Here is a 21,127-nt window from a genome sequence, read left to right as displayed (position 1 = left end):
GCAATCTGCCATTTAGTTATTATGATACCCCTTAAAACATATGTTTAACTGAAGCTACAAAAGTTGGCACTTTCTTTTAATAGCAGCACTTAAGATTTTTACTCGAAACTTGGAATAAAGAACCTACACCAAGACAAGATTTAGCTGAGCCACTGTGCTTCTTAATCAACCTTTAATAAGGATGGTGACTTCTCCACCCACATAACGATACATCTTCAGATCTGATTTTGCATAAAGAAAAAAACAGTATGCATTAACCATATATTGATTCTTACCTTTGTCTTCAGCTTCTGAATTTCAGCTTCTGTAACTGCATGTTTGATTTGCAACTAGAATTGAAAACATAAAATAAACAAGTGAAGTCACAGAGAGTACTCCGATATTTTTAAAGCCTGTGCTGCAAGTTGAATACCTTATTACATAGCAGAAGGCCCCGAAGAGTGCTGCAGTGCAGTAGATTGTAAATTAAAATGTCTAGCTTGCAAAATGACTCAGTCTGTGCAACCTAATTAAAGATAGGATGCCGTCTAACCACTCATAATTTCAAATCAGAACATCCAATCTGTTTAGCAAAACCAAATGTCTTATGTTTAAAAAAATTAGATGTTATCCTGCTGGGCTTTGCTCTCCCCTGATGTGAATGTGAAATATATCCCAGTGCCGAAAGTCCCACTGCACTGATTAAAGCAGGCACATTACAAATAAGCAAATATGGAAATAAGTGATTTAACATCTCAAGAAGTCGGGAAAACCTTGAGGGAAGATTCCAAACATTTATTTCATGCAAAAAGAACGGTAAACTGATGCTATCTTTCACCAATAGCTGGAGTTACTCTGCACAAGCCAGCTAATCTCAGTTGAGGGCAGTTACACAGGGAAACTGTAAATAACAGCAACAGCACTCAAGCAACAAAGCGATTGCAAGCAGATTAACAGGCAGGCAGTGTGCTAAAGGTTGTAGTTACATCACCAAGCAGCCACAACAACAGGGGATCTGTACAGGGAAAGGGTTGGTGTGGAGGACCCGGCTCCCACCTGCACACCTGCTGTGGGATTTCTTCTGTTCTAACCTACATTAGTCTGTTCCTGTGGAATGAACAGCCTACTACAGTCTACTACTCTCAGGGTATCAGGCAATGTCCCGAAACACCTTTAGTTTTACCACAAAGATCTGCTATTCACAGGCTCCAGGAACACTCTGAAGTACAAACTGAACCACAGCTCCAACAGCATTACCCTACTCCAAGTGGAAATGATCACTCACATGTACCCAATACTGGCCCAATACTGCACCCCATTCCCTGCTGCTGTACTATTTAAAGCAGGCAGCATGGGCAAACTACTGACAGGCCCCAAAACCTCACACTGAGTCAGTGACTCAGGTATGTTGGGTATGGAGCTGAGGGCAAGGTCAAAAAATGTATTACAGCCTGAGCCAGCACTGCACTGGAGATAAGGCATCGTCCATTATTTATGAATAGGAGGAATAGCTACGGAAAAGCATGTTTTACATGCAGGTTACTTCTCTTACAAGACAAACACGAGCTTTTGGGAATAGTTTATGTGAGCTAATAGAGTATATGAGGTTGTTGTACTGAACCAGAAACTAACATCTCTGGTGAAGTAATGGCTATGTTCTTGAAGAACCAGCTGTTAGTAAAAAATGTGCAAATTAATCAAGGAGAAGTTCTTCTGGGAGAAGGGAATAATTTTCAAAGTAACAGGATCTATCACTGAGCTGACCATGACAAGTATCTCTGAAAAATTCTAAGCCAATTTAGAAATTTCCTTTTCCTGATGTCTCTTGAATGCCCCTTCTTGTGGCACAGGAAATGCACACTCTCAGATACAGTTTGGCTTGCAAATCAGCCTCAATTTATCTACTGAATAAACCCAGTCCTTTAAGGTGGAGAATTCCTCAATTTATGCTGGACAGAATAAAGGAGACACCGATTCACTATTTAGGAATCTTCTTTCCAACACTCATTTCTTGGTTTCCAGAGAAGATTGTAAGAACTTCTAATCCCAACAATCTGCTACTTATGCTCACTTTTTGACTTTGCACTGAAAAGTGTTACAACTCTTCTGTGCTCAGTGAGAGCAGATGTAAGATTCCATTTAAAATGAAATGAGCTGACTGCAGCAGCGTGCAGAGACACAGGTGACCCTGGGATCATGGGGCTCCTGAGCAAGGGCCACAGGGGAGCAGGGCTACTGCTCCAGGATGGAGAGGGGCCAGTGCAGCTGCGAACAGGCACTTGGCAGCCCTGGAGCTGGTCTAATGGCAAGAAGTTACCAGTGATGCTACTGCACCTAGTAGGAAGCTGAGGAAGGACATACACCTTTTTATCTACACATTAAAGAGAAAAAGGGAGATACTTCAATTTTCATTTGCAAGATGTTACTTGCAATTTTTGAGCTCAGTCATTCCAACTTTCAGAGATTGAGAACTGGTTTTTCTCCCCATTGCACTCCTGTTAATAGTGAAAAATTATTAAAGAACCATCTCAAAACAACACGGTGTTTATAAAATGCCTAACCTTTGCTTAGTTCTGCTACACTGTCCTGGGATGAGATAAAATCAGGGGAATAATGGATGAGCTAGATTTTTCCCCTTTTCAGACTTAATAAGGGCATCAAAAAGCCAAGACTCAAAGCCTTAGGCTACCTGCTGACAGTCTACTCCCATCTCCTCTGAAACCCCACAATTCCATACAGAGCACTTAAAGAGCTTATTATTACATACAAATAAACTCCAAATTGTTGCATAAATGACAATCTGCTCAGGTACAGATGGTTTTTAACAGTTATTTTTGTGCTCTCTGTTATTAAGTTAAAAGAATGAATACTGAGTACCCAGTCAGCTCATTGAATCAGTACATGGTACAGCAGATCCCACTGAGGCAGAAGAAAGAAGACACTTTTCTGCTTAACAGAAAAATGTGTAGCTCGATATCTGATTTTTTTTTTTTTAAAGAACTAATTATGGTTATAGAATAGATGAGAAATGCTAACATATTTATAGGTTAGACTAAAAAACAAGCAAGGTCAACTATTTGGCAAGAAAATCTGGACTCCATAGCTAAATTTTTTTAAGCAACTTTACTAACAGGGGACCAGAAATCTTTATTCCATGTCCTATTTAATGCCAGACAAATTCTTGGCAGATACTATTTTGAATTTTTTTTCTGGCTTTTAAGTCAATATAAAATTGTGAAGGCTTCACTTTAACAAAGACATTTTGAGTAATTTTTGGCACACTTCCTATTCAAGTATATCTTGAAAGGCTGATTAATTTTCTACAAAACAATAAAGGTTGTTATAAAAGGTAACTTTTAGAGAGAAAATGGATTGAATTCATCAAGACTGCAAAAGGTAGAAGGAGATGAAGTCTAGCAAATGTTAAAATACCAGGAGTACACTGGGAAGGAAAGTATGCACTAGAATCTAATAATCACCATGACAATTTTTATGCAATCATTATATATTTTTGCATATAGTGATCATCCATTCTTCATATATTTCATTAAAATATGGAATAATGAATTCTTACATAAATGTCCCTTCTCCCCACAGATCTTGTCTCTCTTCAATCATCACAGCTAAAATAAAGTTTCTAGTTTCTTCCCTCTCAAAGCAGTTAAGAAAAATCAGTTTTATTTTTCCTGCTTTACAGCCAGGAAAACAAGACTTTCAAAACTATCGTGATGCACCCAGGAATGCCCATCTCTCTTCTGACTTTCATTCCAAAAGCAAGGCATTTTAAATAAGAATGCTCTCAGAGTATGGGAACATGATTTTTATTGCAAAGACTAAATTCAACTAATTAGGTCAAACTATTATGCCTAAAGATTATGTCCTACCCATTTGCTTAATACTTTCATTAATCTCTGGAGTAAGAACAAGAAAGAACAGTTATTCTTTAAATACAATTCCAGAAAACACTGTGTGGGCTTGTGCACTGTGATCATGAACAAGTCCTCCAGTGTTGAAAGAATTCAGGGCAAATACCAAGAAAAATACATGTACTCACTCAGCATCAGCCAACAGAACGCAGCTGTGTGCTCTTACAGACAATCCGCAAACAAAAGCGGTGTGCTCAGAACAGCACTGCTGCGTGGGCTGCTGAGAGAGCCCACTCTGAGGCAGGAGCATTCCATGTTTTCTTCTCAGGCTCTCATCTACACTAACACTCAAGGATCCCAAAGTACCTTCATCTGGGCTCTAAAACAGCATTTTAAGGCCATTACGGAAGACAGGTCTGCAAATAACTTCAAATCATTCTGGACAAGCTCCAGTACGGCAATAGCCTGAGTTTATGGAAACTGTATTCAAGCACACATTTAAAGGTACTTTATTCCAAGGTGAGTTTCTTTACCATCACTGCATGTGTGTTTTGCACAGCCTTGGAAAACTGACTGGCACACAGAGAATGGTAGCCTCTTCCCACCACTTTGATACTGTATTCTATGTACGATGCAAAGTATTAGAAAATTAAATAAAATGTTCTGCTAATTCGTGTAAGAGCATAAAACTCAAAATACGGAGTGAGAAAATCACAATATAAGTAATGTAAAAAACTTTCAGGAGCCATCAATGAATAACAGTAGGCACCCAACAGCTGAGAGGGCTCTCAGCAGGAAAAGGGAAAGACTGGCTGCTCATGGACTGATCACTTTCCCCACACGACTCTCACTAGAGGGTAGTAACAATATAGTTATACAAGATGAAATATCTGGTTTGAGTGAAGGCAAGAGGATAAGTGGAGAAGGCTAAAAAAGGAGTCCTGGTATTTTAATACTCCTATTTGGGCCCAGGTTCTGCTGCTTAAATCTCCTATGAGGTTCTGGCTACTTTCAACCCTCCCATCTTCCCGTGTTAAAAAAAAAAAAAAAGTTCTTTACTGCTATTACTCAGCCCATTACTGTAAGCTCAGGTATATCCACTGTTTCATATCTTTATTTGCATGAGAATTCAGGAAAGCCTAAAAAGAATACACATCAAAAGCACACAGCCTAAAATACAGAATAAATGTCCCTCCATACTTTGGTATGTGAAATTATATAAATTCAACGACCACAATGAACACCACAGCTAGTACAGGTGGATGCTCTACTCCCTAACCATAAACTTGGTATAGTTTTGGTAAAACTTTGGTAAAATACCCTCTTGAAGTATGGCTGCTTCCCCACTAGAGCATCTTTCTAAACACATAGCCAAACACATGACATGGCTGTACATGGATGAGTTACTGTGGAATGGCATAGGATGAGCTTCACATGTCTCTCTTCACTGAAATTTAACATTTGTTGTTTGGTTTTCCCAATCACCTTTTATTGGAATCTTCAAAGACCAAAGCAAAACAAAGCAAACCAAGCCAAAAAAAAGCCAACCCCAAACCCCAGCACCCTGCCAATGATGAATGAACTTGCACTTTGTTTATGTGGTCAAACTAAGTGATGAGGCAGAGTAACTTCTGTATTGAAAAGTTAATTTATAAACTGCTCTCATCAATACAACAGTCACCTGAAAGCTGATGCCAAAATATCTCCAAAGGCCACTTCTACTTCTTTCAAGTGAAATTTTAGTCATTTCAAAGTACTAAACAGACAAAAAGCTAAAAACCACTCCAGTTTTCAAGAGAAAAAAACCCAAGCAGTGAGACAACTAAAAATCTGGTTCAGTGATGTATTTCAGGAGTCTTTTCTGATGTATAACTTACTTCTTTGAATTTGTGAGCAAGTTTGCTGGTGTCCACATCACTGGGGGAGAACATGTCATCATTTTCAGGGAGGTCGAACACTTCAATGGCCATGTCACCTCCTGGAAGGACAGGTCCCATGTCTTCATCTTCTTCATCTGTGGCATATTCCCCTGTCTTAATTTTATAGCATTTAAGAAATTCCAGTTATCCTCTTATTATGCAGAGACTATTCAAAGAGTTACTAAGATACTGTGCAATCACAGCATTCTGCGTACAAAAAAGGTTTTCTTTGTCTTTAGCTGTAACCCCAGTACTGATGAATTCTACCAGACAAAATTTAACTCCACAGCAGTATTTCAATACATTAAGAGAGAAGAGAACACAGTGTTTTAAGCACTAATAACTCAGTTCTCAAGCATTACTGGCTCTGTATTTTGATAGTTTTATCCTTTTCCAAGTGAGACCTCTTTTCCATTGAAAGAACTCTCCAAATTTATTTCAGATTTAACAATGAATCTTTTCCAAACAGAAAGAAAAAAAAAAAAAAAACCCAGAATACAACCAACAGGATTTTGATTAGTTGTTAGTAAAGTCATCTGGATGAAGTAATTCTCCAGTGATATTCCATGTTGAATTTGAAAATTCATTGGTTTGTTCTTTATAAACAAATTAATGATAGAAAAGTCACACCCACACAGAAAGACAACAGCAGGAAAAAGAAAGCAAGTGTCAGAGACAAGTTCAGAGTCTGAAGCCAGAGTTTACTCAATTTTCACCCTGAACAAGGAGCTGCTTTGAACTAATTTGGAACAAAAAATGTGGGTGTTTATTGTGTAGGTAAATCACGAGGTGCAAATAATTTGCTGACAAAACAGAATTTTGAAAAATCATATGCTGCAGTATCTCAAAACCAAACAAAATAAAACAACAATATTGAAAAGAGAAAGCTTGAAATATTGAGCCCCAAGCTGCCTACTCAGTCTTTTTGCACACAGATCTGTGCTCATCTCTCCCCATCCCTAAGGTGGATGGCACCACCTTGCTCCTGCAGGGCTCCCTCTGGAAGTACAGAGTGCATGGATCACAAACAGCCTGCTGGCTTGCACATGACTAAGCAAACACATTATAAAGCAAACACTTCCCTCAGGACCACATCTGGATTTATAAGGCTTGGGACTAAATAAATACATGGAAAAGGAAGGGCGGGGGGACCAGAGCAGTCTTTTTCATGTTTCTACAGTAACACCACTAAAGTTTTGACCAAACTATTCAAAGTTTTTCTTTATGAGCTTCCAGTTCGTGAGATGAAGAAGCATAATACTATTATCAGAAGTATATTCCCCATAGTGCTAAAATTATCTATTTGTGTAATTTTCTGACAAAAGGACTTTTCAAAACAAGAGGTAAGAACTCAGATGTTTGAAGAACAGTTCAAACCTCAGCTTCCTACCTTAATTCAGTTTCTCAGCTGCTGTTTAGGCTTATGTGAAACTCTCTAAGCTAAAAAGTAGCGCATGCAAGATGTTGACGCTAGGTGGACAGGACATACAGACAGCACATAGAATCATAGAATGGTTTGGGTTAAAAGGAACCTTTAAAGACCATGAAAAACCTACATTCCTCTTTTTTTTAAGCACTTTTTACAAAAAAACAAAGCCAAAACACAGAGAAAGTATAAAATAGTTTAGTAAAATTTTATGATGTTGAAAGAACTACTAAAAAGAAAGTAAGTCAGCAAGATGCACATCCATACTTTAAAACAGTCACTGTAAAGCAAGGAACTTTTTTAGTGAGTTATTGCTGCCACTATAAATAGTAACAAAAAAAACCCCTTCTGTTACACTACAGCTGTAGTAACTTCTTTATTATTTAGTTTCTATTTTATTGTCCCTGGCTATGTGCAGTAGCTGTCTAAACTGAAAATTTGGCTGCTGACTCTCCTGACTCTTTCATGTAATATAATGCCACCTTCACACAGCCTCAGGGCAACCACAAGCAGAAAGACTAACTCAAAAATCACACTGAGATTTCAGAGAAATTCATTTTTGTGGGGACAAAATACTAACAGTCCATGTACTTTCCATTTTGCAGTCATTATCCCTGAAACAAATAAGGTAATTCACAACTGTAATTTCTGCATTAAACAAAATCCTGGTGGGTCCATCAGCAGTGGCAAGGAAATCTCTGAAGCATGCAAAGAGAAGGCAGGAACAGAATCATTAACCAGTAAACTCATGTCCTGCTTATGTAAAACAAAACAGACCTGGCTCAGTTACATGTGCATTTTAGATAAATACATTAATACAAAATCCCAATTACATTTACCGATTTTGGCAAAGGAATAAAACAGATGAATTTAGTTAAAGCTGATTTCTCCAAAGACTTAAGCTAAGAAGAAGTACTGAATACAAAAAGAAAAATGAACACACATGAAGGAGTAAATGATTGGGGAAAAATTCAAGAGCAGACAATATTCTACCGGCCTCAGGAGCCAGAGTGTTTGAAGAGGAACATCAGGCAGCTACAAATGAACACAAAGGAAAATCTTGCTTCAAATTGTACATAGTGAGTGTCAATGAGCACAGTCATTTTTGCTTCATTTAATGAAAAAAGTAGCTGTCAAAGCAAAACACAGCTCAAGTAAACAAGACGCCAGGATGACAAGAACACATTACAAAACACAGAAATAAATGGGGCTTTAGCTTTTGTCTTCAAAATAAAAGGATTTCATCTTACAGTCACATGAAAAACAAATTACAGGTTCAAAAGAACCAATGTGTACATTGAGGAAATATACATCGTAAACTACATGAAACATACCTTCCGTGAAAGAATTCTCTCTGCTGACTTTTGCTGCACATGAAACTATGAGACAGTAGCTGTTCACACACTGTGCCAGTTAGCTAGAATGTGAAATTCACTATTTTATAAGGAGCGGCAAGGCATAGAAAAAAAGTTTTCTTACTTCAAATAACAACTCTGTGAGGTGAGAGTTGTCATTGTAACTCCCTGAGGTTCCCTGCAATACATTTTGTTTTCTTATCCAGCAACAGCAGTAATATTTTAAACTCCATAGCCAAAGAAAATTTACATGCTCTAAAAGGAAAATCTTAGACCCTCCATTCGTGTTGGTGAGCAGAATTCATCCGTGTAAAAGCCCTGTTTCTCACTTCAGTAGCACTTAGGGCTAAGCTCGTCCCATCCAAAGCAATAGCTTCTGATATTAGCCATTCCATTTTGCCATTTGCAATCACAGCTAATAGCATGAAATTATCAACATGAGCTGCAATTTTCCACTTCTAAAGGGAAAATGTGTTACTTGCATTGTTTAACTGCCCTAACAGTAAATTTCTGAAATGTGCCTAACACTCCCAGCCATAAAGAAGGAGCTCCAGCACCAGCCAGGATAATGCAGACAGACCTTCCCCAAATCACCATAACAAAGGCTGCATCAAGCTACACCTTTTGTTCCTGCTGAAACTCTCCCGCAATCAGGGAACACCATTTGAGGAACTATAAAAATAATTCAAGCCCATCTTCTTCATCTGATTTTTTCTTTGATGCCTTATACTTAATTTTTTCAAAAGAGTGAAGAAAAACATAATGGCATAGTATTAATCACTGCTTTTACAGGAATGCATCATATTAATGATGTGGGAAAAAATGTACTCTCTGAGAGATTTGGTTAAAAAAATGTACTCTTTGTATGTTAAGACATTCAAGTGCACTGCCATTTTTTTTTTGCATGTGTCAAGATTTTCTTCAATGGTTTTAAATGTTGCTTTGCTCTCAGCATGTCCTAATGAATGAGAATTTAAAATGAACAAAATATTAGTTTGACTATTAGTGATATTATAAAACATGACTTGCAATAAACTACTTGTCTGTAGCCACAGAGTGAACAGAATCCTGTAATATATTATTAATTTCACATTTTGCATCACCCCATGCAGCCTTCTGGGGAATAGGTCATCTGCTTTATCTGACTTTTGTCATTTGCTGTAGAACATGAAGAAGATAATACCAAGTCCAAATCACAATTCCAAGAAATGTCAGAATTTGACTCATATGCACAGAACACTGTGTTAACACGAGGAATCCAAAAGGTTTCAGTCAAGGATACAGATTCAGGTCATGCTTAGCACACTAAGTAGGAAATACAAAGACAGTGCCTACTTCAAAACCTTTGAGTTTGATTTTCTGACAGGATGCTACAAATTAAAAGGATGTAGGATTTTAGGAAGCTAGACTTACTGGTGATGGGCAAACTGTGCAGCAGGCTATCTAGAGGCAACATACTCTCCCAGCTTTACTGGGATTAGCACAGACTCACTAGGAAATGCCAGGGCTGCCTATTGTATGTAACACTTGAGAAATAGCTGATACTGCTGGCTCAAGTGCTTGGCTTGTGGGAGCTTAACAACAAATTATGAGCTGATGCACACTTATCCTGCTGGTCCTTGCATGGACTCCACTGTGAACATCCATTTTCCTTTCATGTTCATCAGTTCTGCACAAGGGCTTTATGTTTCCATGCAAAAAAATAAATGAAGGAGCATCTGAAAGCATCCTGCAACCCGTGGGACCTGCAGCCCATGGTAAATGGTAACAGCACATTCTGAAATGCAGGGATGCAGGGCATTTATATAGTAAATGATGAATTTTAAGTATTATTTACACAGTAAATTATATGTATTTTAGAAACACTATGTATTAGTGTAAATGTTACTCAATAAATAGCTGTCAGGCAACATTTCTGCAAGGCAATGGAATGAGAAGGCAGTAGGCTAACACTGCATCTCTAAATTTAGTATCCAACTCAAGTCCACTGCCCACTAGCTGGCAGAAACCAAAACTGTCTCAGAATACTGCTTTTTAAAATAACTTGGATCCTTCTAAAATACCCACAGGCTCCTTGGGCAATGAAGACTTTCAGAAGCTCCAAAACAGAGGAAATCCAGCCAGCCGGTGACACAGCAAGATAAAACATCAGACCTTGCACACGCCTGGCAAACATTCTCTTCCTGTGGTTTAACCACCTCTAACAAACACAAGTCATGTGCTATGACTGCAGGACTCAAACAAGATCACTGACTTCTTGCTCTGGAAAACTTAAAATGTTATTGCTGTCCTTGTAGTAGTCTTGAAGCCTCAGAATTTGGCAGTCTCAAGATCATTTTCTTGTTTATTTATGCAGCTCTGTACCTGGAGATCCATGGTAACATATTTTAAACAGTGTAGGAAAATGAGCAGGATGGCTTGACAGCTCTGAGACTGAGCAACCTGTGTAATTCTGTGCTGTCTCAATGCCAAACTCCTCACACTGGCAATCCAAATACTCCTGAACTCCAAGCAGTCAGAGTCACTATTCCCTCTGATGAAAAAGACTCAAAAGGGTAGCAGTGGTTTTTGTACACCTATAGATATTCATTCAGCCAGTGCAAAATGACATTGTCTTGCCCAAAAGGTGCTCTGCTTACCAGAGCCAAAGAATGCAGGGCTGGTGGTGGTGTCTGGCAGCAACATAAACCCAGCCAGACTTATCCACACAGAGCAAGGTATGCTCAAGGAAGTAATGCTCATATTTGACAGTAAATGGAGCAGAAGTGCTTGTGGTGACCAAAAATATCTTTGAACTGTGTCTAATGTGTATTAGATCACAGTTTACATCATGCCAGATATCTGGGAATGGTGCAAGCTATGTGAGTAGACCTGGATAGGATAGTCAGGAGGCTAAAAAATAGTAATATTCAGATTACTGCAGGTATTCAGTAAAATCCATTTCTGGTAAGTCTCTTAATTAACAAAGGGAACATGCTACACTGCCTACCTTAGTAACTAAACCTCAGCCTTTATTCTGAATGTCCTACTACCCATGTCCCAAAGATATACATGGCATCAAGTAGGAAATGGGTATGAACTTCAATGATTATAATGTAGTTTTTAAGCACTGCATTTGTTCCCAGGCCTAATTCCTTCTCCTTACAAAAGAGATAACTGATGAGATCATCTGGATCTCCCCCAGTAGATGTTGTTTGCTTTCTTCCTCCTTTCCTCATATGCAACACAAAACTCTCTTCTGCACTCCAAAGGCCATTGCCAAAAATCATTTCATAGTCACAGAGATGGTTACCATCCTCAGTGTAATGCTAGAATCAGAACAGATACCTTTAACTCCCTTAATTAAGGAAAATCTGGGAAAAACTTGCCCAATTTTATTTTCTCTTTATGATCTGAAGAAAACAGAAAACAGAAAACACTGTTTCTATCAGCAGAAAACACTTTGTGAATATAGTATCTTTTGTGTAAAATTTATGCAGTGGACAGGACCTAAGAGTGTGTAACCACCAAATTGCAAGGACAAGACACATCACAGAAAGTACCTGATACCTACTCATACCTACTCATCCCTGTTCTCTTTCAGTACTGTACTGGGAAACACTTGCATGGCCAGTGTGTGTGTCACCATCAGCACCTTTAACAGCCCCTACTGAAGGCTGAAGTACTACCAGGACCAGTAATGATCAATAGGGGTTTAACAACATTTTCCTTATTGCCAAATCTTGAGTAACACCACCTGTGTGGTGCATGAAGGTAAGAAACACAAACATTTGAGATTTTTTGCAGGTGGATGTGTCCCACAGATAAAAGGTGCAATGCATCAATCACACAGGTCAGCCACACACCCCTCTACATGCACGTACACAATGAGACAGATTTGATCATCAGGCATTTAGGACACCCCTCTCTTGCCCAATGTATGAAAGGAATCAGACTATGCTCACCATAAAATGGTACTGAAAGTCTTCAAACCCTGACATCTACAGCACACTGTGATGAGTTGTAGAAGTCTCTTTTCCCAAAGCCTAGTTGTTCCATTTTGTTTTTGAAGAGATTGTAAGAGAGTTCCTTCAAGAAACTTCTCTTGAATTTAATTCTAGACTAAAGAGAAGGAGACTTGCATGTTTCTGTAGTTTGAGGAGGGAACAGAGAGGATATGGATTTTTCTATCCTTTATGTTCTCCCGCAGGCACACATACATATGCATGTATGTACAGCTCTTAATTTATATGAGTTACATATGTCCCCGTGACAGGATTAATTCTAAGGTATAATAGAAATCTTTTTATTCTTAATTGAAATTAAAGTGGAAATTACAGTAAGTGAAAGCCTTACTAGGGCTAGACAGGATTTTTACTTAGTACTTCTGATTGTTCTGACATATTGCTATTTTAATAGCATGTTTCAAAATCTGAGTATATCCTGATTTTATGTCAAAAGTAATTTTTTTTCTAAAAACAAAAACTAACCTGAATTGAATGCATATAATGAATTCTCTATCTCCCCTTATGTACTGCTCTCTTACACAAAAAAAAAAAAACAAAAACAAAAACCACTCAGCCCAGGATGAAAACACACTAATACATGGAGTCCAGCATTACAAATAATATTACTCAAGATGATGTGAAATGATGACAGTATGCTTGAGCTATAAGGAAGCAGTTTGTTACAAAACCCAGCAGCTTATTTAGGGAGCAACACAGACAGCGGTAGTCTCTGAAAATGCTCTCAAAGTAATCTTTCCAAGTATCTTGGTATTTAGGCATACTAGGAATTTTATGACAATGGAAAGAAATTATGGAAATTTTACTGCACAGAGTTGTTACTTTTGAAACTTTTGTATTGGCACTAATTGTAAGCATGAATATGCACTTCAGAGAAGGTAGGCAATTCTCTATCCTGAGGAATATCTGTTCACACAGAAACAAAATCACAGAGTGTGGAAGGAGGGGTCTTACCTAGAATTTCAGAAAACATTCAGACTTAAAAAGAATATCAATTCTTCTAGGAAAAAAGCCCAACATCCTCAACCCCTCTAAAAGTTAGAGGGCAACTTTTACCAGGTTTCACAAAATTTCAACATTTTCACAAAACTTCAATGTTTCAGTGCACAACCAAACAAGCTTTACTCCCTTATTTCAGAAAGATATAGGCTTTCAAGGAAGAGGCTTCCAGAAGCATCAGTCAACTTGGTATTTGCTCTTCTGGAACACTAAAATCATCAGCAAAAGTAATGGAAAGGTACAAAAGTTGACCTCTGATTGGTAAGTAAAAAGAAGGAATTAAGAATAGAAAAGAGAACATGAAAAAACACCAAAGAGTGAAAGACTGGACAGTCTGTTACCTCATCATCATCTGCATCATACTGTGCATAATGCTGCTCCAGCAGCTCTCTCTGGCGGCGTTCTTGCTCGAGAGTTTGGCTGATCAGCTGCGCAACCTCACTCACTTGTCCTGGCTTTTCTCGTCCAATTACAAACCTACACAAAACAATAGTGAAAAAATTTTACTCCCACTGTTTAGTGAAGTTCTAGGGTTTTAGCCATTTCTAGTATAGAGGGTAGCCTTTTTCTCCCAAGATGCACAGTTTTGACTGTTCCAAATGTGTTCTGTGGATGAGATTTGTCACAAGGGCACTGTGTGCAGGAGTGATCAGACCATGACAGGAGGGGCAAAACAGAAGGGACCATGACAAGCCACCACTCCAAGTTTCATTAAAGTATAATCACTTCCATTCCCTTCAGAGCCATGCATTTGCCAGAAGACCAGGCTGTCATGGGTGCACAGTAAGAGCACAGGCACACTTATGGCAGTTTATAGTGGAAGGAACAGGCATGAGAGTAACTCCTCCCCTCTATGACTTAGAAGTTCTCTTCCATTTCTGAGCTTTTATATTTGTCTTCCTCCAATTTAGAAAACAGAATCTACTTCCACATTTTAAAATCTGACAGACACAATTTCCTTGATTTTAAGCTGCATTTAATTCTGTCTTTTATTTAATGAACTTCTGTTGCTAAGGAACGTTTTCTCCACTGTTAGCTACTGCTGAACACTGGGTGCACACTTCCTTGGCTAAACAAAACACAAGGGAAGTGCCTCTTTCTTGGTTGAGACTTACAAGAATGCTTCTCAGTCTTGCTTTCAGCAACTAGAACTCAGAATTTGTTAGGATTGTAACCCCTTTTCTTTTTTTTCCAGCACAGTGGCATAACCATATTTAGGTATGTTTTTATCTCCAGAACTAATCATAAACACCCATTACACAGTACCAACACACTGTGAATTATTGAACAAAAGCACAATTTAAAGATGTCAAGCTGAAGAATTATTTTCTTAGAAGGCTAAAAAGATAATTAGGTAATTATAGATGAAAGAAGTATTATGTAGAGCTGACAAGCACAATAAAGGGACACTGAGATGCTGGATATAGTAAATTATTTGTTCCCACAACATTTGGCTCAAATGATTAATTTAATTTATTATTTGAATGAATGAATTTATTATTTTAATTTTACATATAAATTTATACATATTTATATGTATAAATCACATATAAATGTGCATTATATCTCATGTATGAAAACTCTTTTCATTTGTACTGCCTATCACTGTTAAAATCCTTTGGGATTTGTCATCCATGTGTAAGCCAACTTCCCAACACTGGATGACCCTGGGTCTACTTCCTATGACAAATAAATTTTCAGATTAAATGAAGTCAGGCACTACAGAAAGGACTGCAATTTGGAGATTATTTCCACATCATCAAAATATCCAAGCTACTACTTACTGCAAAAAAGCTAAGAAAGGTGAAAATTAGTAACTCCATTTGAAATAATGGCACAAGGTGCTCTGAAAATAATTTGCAATAAAGTGTCTTAGCTTAAAAACATCAGCAGCAAATACTGCAGAAACTAGAAGATAATCAAGGCAATAACATCAGCATTTTAATCCTGACCAAACCAGATCACAGTCTGGCACTCATACCCCACTACTGCAAAATACGACATTAGTTCTCAGTAATGATAAAGACCTTGGGCTGAAAGAAAAAGAATTGTTCTTCATGGCCCCTACACTTCATCTGTTCTGCATACTGACTCACACACAGATCCTGTTTCCTCTAAATTTTGATTTTAGAGCCAAGTATTACGAAGACTAAACCAGTCATGTTTTCAGACTCAACTGGGAGGAACAATGAACTTTGGAAATTACTAAAGGAAGTTAAAAAGAATTTAACCCGTATCTGCTACTTGTTTGTCTCCTCTGATGTGAAACAAATTAAAATCGATTATGGAAAAAAGAATTCTACTTTAAAAAAACATTTTAAACAAAATTATGCATGAGTATATTACACATAGTAGAGAGAGCACCACATTTGTAAACATGTGAAGGAGACCCTCAATGTGTAAAGTTATGAAACCACACAAAGTGATGCAAATATTGGATTCCCTCTGGCCTTCTGCCTGGTAATTTACCTTCCATGGAAAATACAAGACTCAAAACACTTCAATACAATCACCTTTTACACTGAAAACTTAGAATCGACATCATATAATGCATCCAAAGTCTAGTAAATCTTGGTATTTTAGAAATGGCTTTAAACACATTAGACTATAATGCAGTAATATTTTCATACAGAAAAACAAAATTAGGTAGGATGTAAAAATATGAAGTTTTATTAATTGAATCTTTTTTTTCACATGCCAAAGACACAGAACACAGAGATGGGACTTTCAAGACTTGAATCACATTTAAGAATGAAATTACTCCATGATACTTGAACCTGTTCAGTGACATATGAAAAAAAGTCTCCAAGCAATGACACAGTTTAAAGCAAATATTTTCCAAAACAGAAATATACTAGCAATGCTCTATCTTATGAAAATTTATTGCTTTAGAGTGAGGCATATCCAAAATGTCTGAAAAAAAGTTTTTAGAAGCGCTCAATCTACAATTGATGTCACTTCTAGACAAAGAATTTTAAATTTGTAAAATGGGATACTATGTTCCTAGCAATTACAGCTTTTACAAATGAAACCAAACTTTCTGTCATTTTGCATTCCATAATCTTAAGAATACCATGCATATAATTATACTTAACTGGTAATTGGGATAAACCATAAATTATAAAGTTACATTTTAAAGAGAGCCAAATAAAAGTAACTTAGAAAACCGTAAAGCAGGGGCAGTAATTAAAACTCTAAGCATTAATTAGATATTTATTCACAGAATAGCTTTAAATACAAGAAATATCATAATCTGAAGTGTTTAAATATGAAAAAGAGACATAAGGCTGTTATTCACTGACCAAAAAATCCATCACTGAACCATAATACACACACTTCAACAAAGTAGCCAATTGTATATTTCAAATTACTTTGGCTCAACAAAATCAATCACATGCATTTCAGACTTCATTACTTAATCTCAAAGGCTAGAAGTATTATAAGAAAAAACTATACATTCTGTCAGCAATAATATATTTGAGAAGCTGGTCATGTTTTTAGATATGAGACAAATGAGTATTTCACAGCCTTTAAACCACATTACAATAATATTCCATTCCCCTAGATTATTAAAGCCAGCAAATGCAAAATAAGCCCCAGCAAATCTATGATACAGCCATTACTAAATTTTAGGTCATTACTGATTTTTTCTGAAGTCTGCAAAAAAGAAGGAAGGAGAAGGAGAGAGGCAGGGCATGAACTGCCCTTGATACTCAAGAGTTACATGCAATTTAGCTGAATTACCAGCCGTGAAATATTCTTTGTGGTTGTGGTTGAAATGAACAGGGATGGAGCTAGAAATATAATTAATATTTGACTCCATAATGGATTTTAGAGTTATCCAAAAGAATTATGTGTCTTGAGAAATTGAAAATTAATTACAGTAGTGGTGGTTAAGAAAAGCATTTCACTGAAATTGAAAGCATTGAAATCCATGATTTAAATATTTTACAGCACACCTGATACATAGCTTTCTGCATATGTCCAGCTTTTAATAAAAGAGGATCTGCAGACCTGTGCTTCTTGAAATAACGTATTGATTTTTTTATCAACTATGGATACCAGAAACACTATTATAAAAATTAATTTTAAAACATTTCCACTTTGAAAATAACTGGTACTAAAAAATATATGAAGGCATCAAATCTGTGATGCAAAACTGAAGTTCTGCAGCATACACTTTTAGTGAAATGAGTTAATGATTTCTCCTGAAAATACTTCAGGAATTATGTGCTCAGTTAAAAATACATTAGCATGGTTTCCTTAAATTCAACAAAAATCAAGAATACAGCAAACACATTCTAAGAAAGAATGGGGGGGTTTGCTGTAACAGTATTCAAAATCTTCTCTTCTAACCTTTCCTAAAATACAGTTTGGTACAGTAAATGTACAAATGTAAAAAATGTACAGTAAAATTCATTCAGGGAGTTTTACAGACAGATGCCTCATTCCTGGAACTGTTCAAGGCCAGTGTGGATGGGGGTTTGAGCAACCTACTCTAGTGGAAGGTATCCCTGACAACAGCAGAGAGGTTGGAACTAAATGAACTTTAACGTTCCTTCTAACTCAAACCATTCTATGATTTTTGAAATGGTTTTCCTCTGAGCTTTAAACTCTGAAGCTGCTTCAGCTACCATTTATCTAATTTATTTCAAGATGTCTTCAATTACCTTCTCTGGCTGCTTCCATTAGGTTAACAGCCACATAATTAATCTGAAGTGCTAAAAGGGGCGTGAACCCTGTTAAGAATGCAGTTTTATTTAGTCACAGCAGCACAAGCTGGAATTTGTGTGGTTACAATGAACAAGATCAACCTCTCCCAAACAGCACTCTCAAATGCAGAATTGACTACACATAAGGAATTCACAACCTATGAGTTTCCATTACACCTTTTGATATGAAATTATGTGAAACTCATAAACACTCTGAATTATTTCAGTTGGAAGGAAACCAGTACACCTTAAGCCCCTGACTTGAAAAGAAGGCCAACTTTGCCATGGCCTTGGTCAGAATTACCCTTGCTGCAACTTCTCTGGACTGCCTGTTATTTTGTCCCTTTGTACCAAGAATATGAAGAATCTGGATTCATCTATTCTGCCTCATGGAAGGCAGCTGAGACAGCAATAAGGCACCTGACATTCCATTCGTTTCTTTCTGAAGATGTTCTTTCCACCTCTTCCCAGGATGCTGCCTGCACATCTGCTCTCTAGCTCACAGTGTTGCAAGGGATGCTGCTCCAGATGCCAGACTGTCATCAGCTCTTGCCTCATAAGGTTTCTCTCAGCACATTCCTGCAGGCTGTTGAAAATCCTGTGATTGCAGCCCTTTGCTACTCTATCTACCTCATGTGCAAACTTTTGTCAGTAAAATCCACCCAGCCCAGCCCTGCATCAGAGATAGGCATGTGCACAGCAATCTTTAAAGCTACTAGGCTGGAATCAAGAGGACTGGTAGAAGGAAATACAAAAGATTTGCCTGGAGATAACTGATAAACGATCCAAAACTCCAACGCAAACAAGAGAGGAACTCTGCCTGGAGATCAGCACCCTTAGTAACACAATGAAGTGATGACCATCAGTGAATGAAAGTGGTGATGACTGCAGTTATTCAAGGTCACATAAGAAACATCTAAGAGGGCAATCTGTGTAATATCTAGTGCAGGATGCAGGCTCATGGAGCCAGTACAGATAAGCAGACTTTGGGAAGAGCCTCCAAGGACCCTGGAGATCGAGTTGCCAGTAAGATGAACTGTTGTGCAGAAGTTCTGCAGCCTCTATCCTTGTGCCTAGACCCAGGATGAAGTATCCTGCATTTAAAAGCAGACAGAAGGACCTCAACTTACCACTTCTGGTTAGAAGGGATAATGCCATGAGCAGGGACACCTTTCACTAAATCAGGTTGCTCAGGGCCCCATTCAGTCTGGCTTTGAACAGTTCCAGGGATGAGGCATCTGCAAATTTTCTGAGGAATCTGTTCCAGTGCCTCCCTACCCCATGACTAAAGAACTTTCTAATCTCTAACACAAATTTCTCCTCTTTTAGTTTAAAACCATTCCCCCGTGTCCTATCACTATCTGTGTAAAAAGTCACTCTACTTCTTTCATATAAGCCCCCTTTCATTGCTGGAAGGTACTATAAATTATCCTTTGAGTCTTTGCTTCTTCTGGCTGAACAATTCCAGCACTCCCAAACTCTCTCCAGGAAAGGTGCTCCAGCCCTCTCATGAACTCTGTGGCCTCCTCTGGACCCACAGCAGCAAGTTCACATCTTTCTTGTGCTGGGGACCCCAGAGCTGGATGCAGCACTGCAGTGGGGTCTCACACGGCAGAGAAGAGAGGCAGAATCACCTCCCTCACCCTGATGGCCATTCCTCTTTTGGTGCTGGCCCAGGATGTGGTTTGCTTTCTGGGCAAACAGTGGTATCAGTGGTACAGGTGGATAAGCAGCAAAATCACAGATTAAGCATCAGAAAAGCCTCAGCAGACTCTCCAGAGCATCTTGGATAGAAGCCCCTGATAAACCATGCTACTATCAACACTAAATGGATATTGAGTCAGACAATTAGGCAGTCATGTAAAAAACCCACACAATAATATCAGTGCACTTAAATTAATTATTCCTCCAGAAATCAATTCTAGTCTAGGGCCTCACTGACACATTAGCTTTACTCAAGAGTACTTCAAAATTAGCCAAGGGATTCAATGTTTTGGCACCTCTCCAGGTTCTAGTCCTTACATTGCTGTGTTCTTCTGAGTGTGCATGTTAAGAATCAATTCCATCTCTTTCCAGACAGCCTGACAGTATTCCAACAAAATCCTTGCTTAAAAGGTTTCCTTGAATACAGGGTGATGATTTAATCAGCATTTGCTATAGCACCACACAACCCCTATGGGAATGACCACTTCAAAGAAACACATTTGTAAATCTGTGCTTTAACATACCTGAATGCAGACACCTCTGTTCAGAAAGTACAAGTGCTAGCAGGCCATGTTTCTAAAAAAAAAGCAAATTGCTTTTTCAGGTGAGATCTGTCTTCCCTCACTCTCATCCTTGGTGGCATCCACAGGGAAGAAATCCAGGAAGAAAATACAGGTAGGTCACCAGTAAGCTTCTGAGTTCAGACCACATCCTTAATCTGGATGATTAGATGATCCAGATTCTAGGCAAGCCAGACCATCCTCACAGCACAGTCCAGCTAAATGCTCCTACAGCACCATCCATACAGTTTGGTGCAAAGGATGCTACAGTTATCCTGCAAGGATGAACAGCAGGTATTTCTGCCCAGCTGTCACAATGTTGTATCCCATTAATCAAGGTGCACCAAAACTGTGTGGGAGCTTCCACAAAATAGTATCTTGGATGAAGGAGTAAAATAATTAGCTAAATAAACATATATGATGATATTTTAGTTGCAGGATTAGGAGGTTATGTTTAGATCCAACCAAGTTGAGGATGAACTAATTCAAAACCTATCAAGTTGTTCCTATTTCCAGGAAAAGAAAAGAAAAGCTGCTCCTAATGAAATCTAGTCCCACTAAACCTTACTCATTCATGCTATATTTAATTTTAAAAGTCATGCT

The 21,127-nt window shown here is 38.0% G+C and overlaps 1 protein-coding gene across 3 annotated transcripts in view; it reads right to left on the bottom strand.

The window, feature by feature from the left end:
• Positions 1 to 21,127, bottom strand: part of PPP1R9A (protein phosphatase 1 regulatory subunit 9A) — a 132,896-nt gene that overhangs the window by 28,820 nt on the left and 82,949 nt on the right. For all 3 annotated transcript variants that reach the window (XM_059487622.1, XM_059487639.1, XM_059487630.1), the window contains exons 6-8: positions 13,890 to 14,025; positions 5,723 to 5,878; positions 276 to 329 (exon numbers count right to left, since the gene is read on the bottom strand). In XM_059487622.1, the coding sequence (XP_059343605.1) occupies positions 276 to 329; positions 5,723 to 5,878; positions 13,890 to 14,025 (346 nt within the window). The remainder of the gene's footprint in view (positions 1 to 275; positions 330 to 5,722; positions 5,879 to 13,889; positions 14,026 to 21,127) is intronic.

Source organism: Ammospiza nelsoni, chromosome 1, assembly GCF_027579445.1.
Source record: "Ammospiza nelsoni isolate bAmmNel1 chromosome 1, bAmmNel1.pri, whole genome shotgun sequence".
Taxonomy (NCBI): domain Eukaryota; kingdom Metazoa; phylum Chordata; class Aves; order Passeriformes; family Passerellidae; genus Ammospiza; species Ammospiza nelsoni.
The sequence above is the reverse complement of the archived record's forward strand: the minus strand, read 5'-3'. Positions and strand labels throughout refer to the sequence as shown.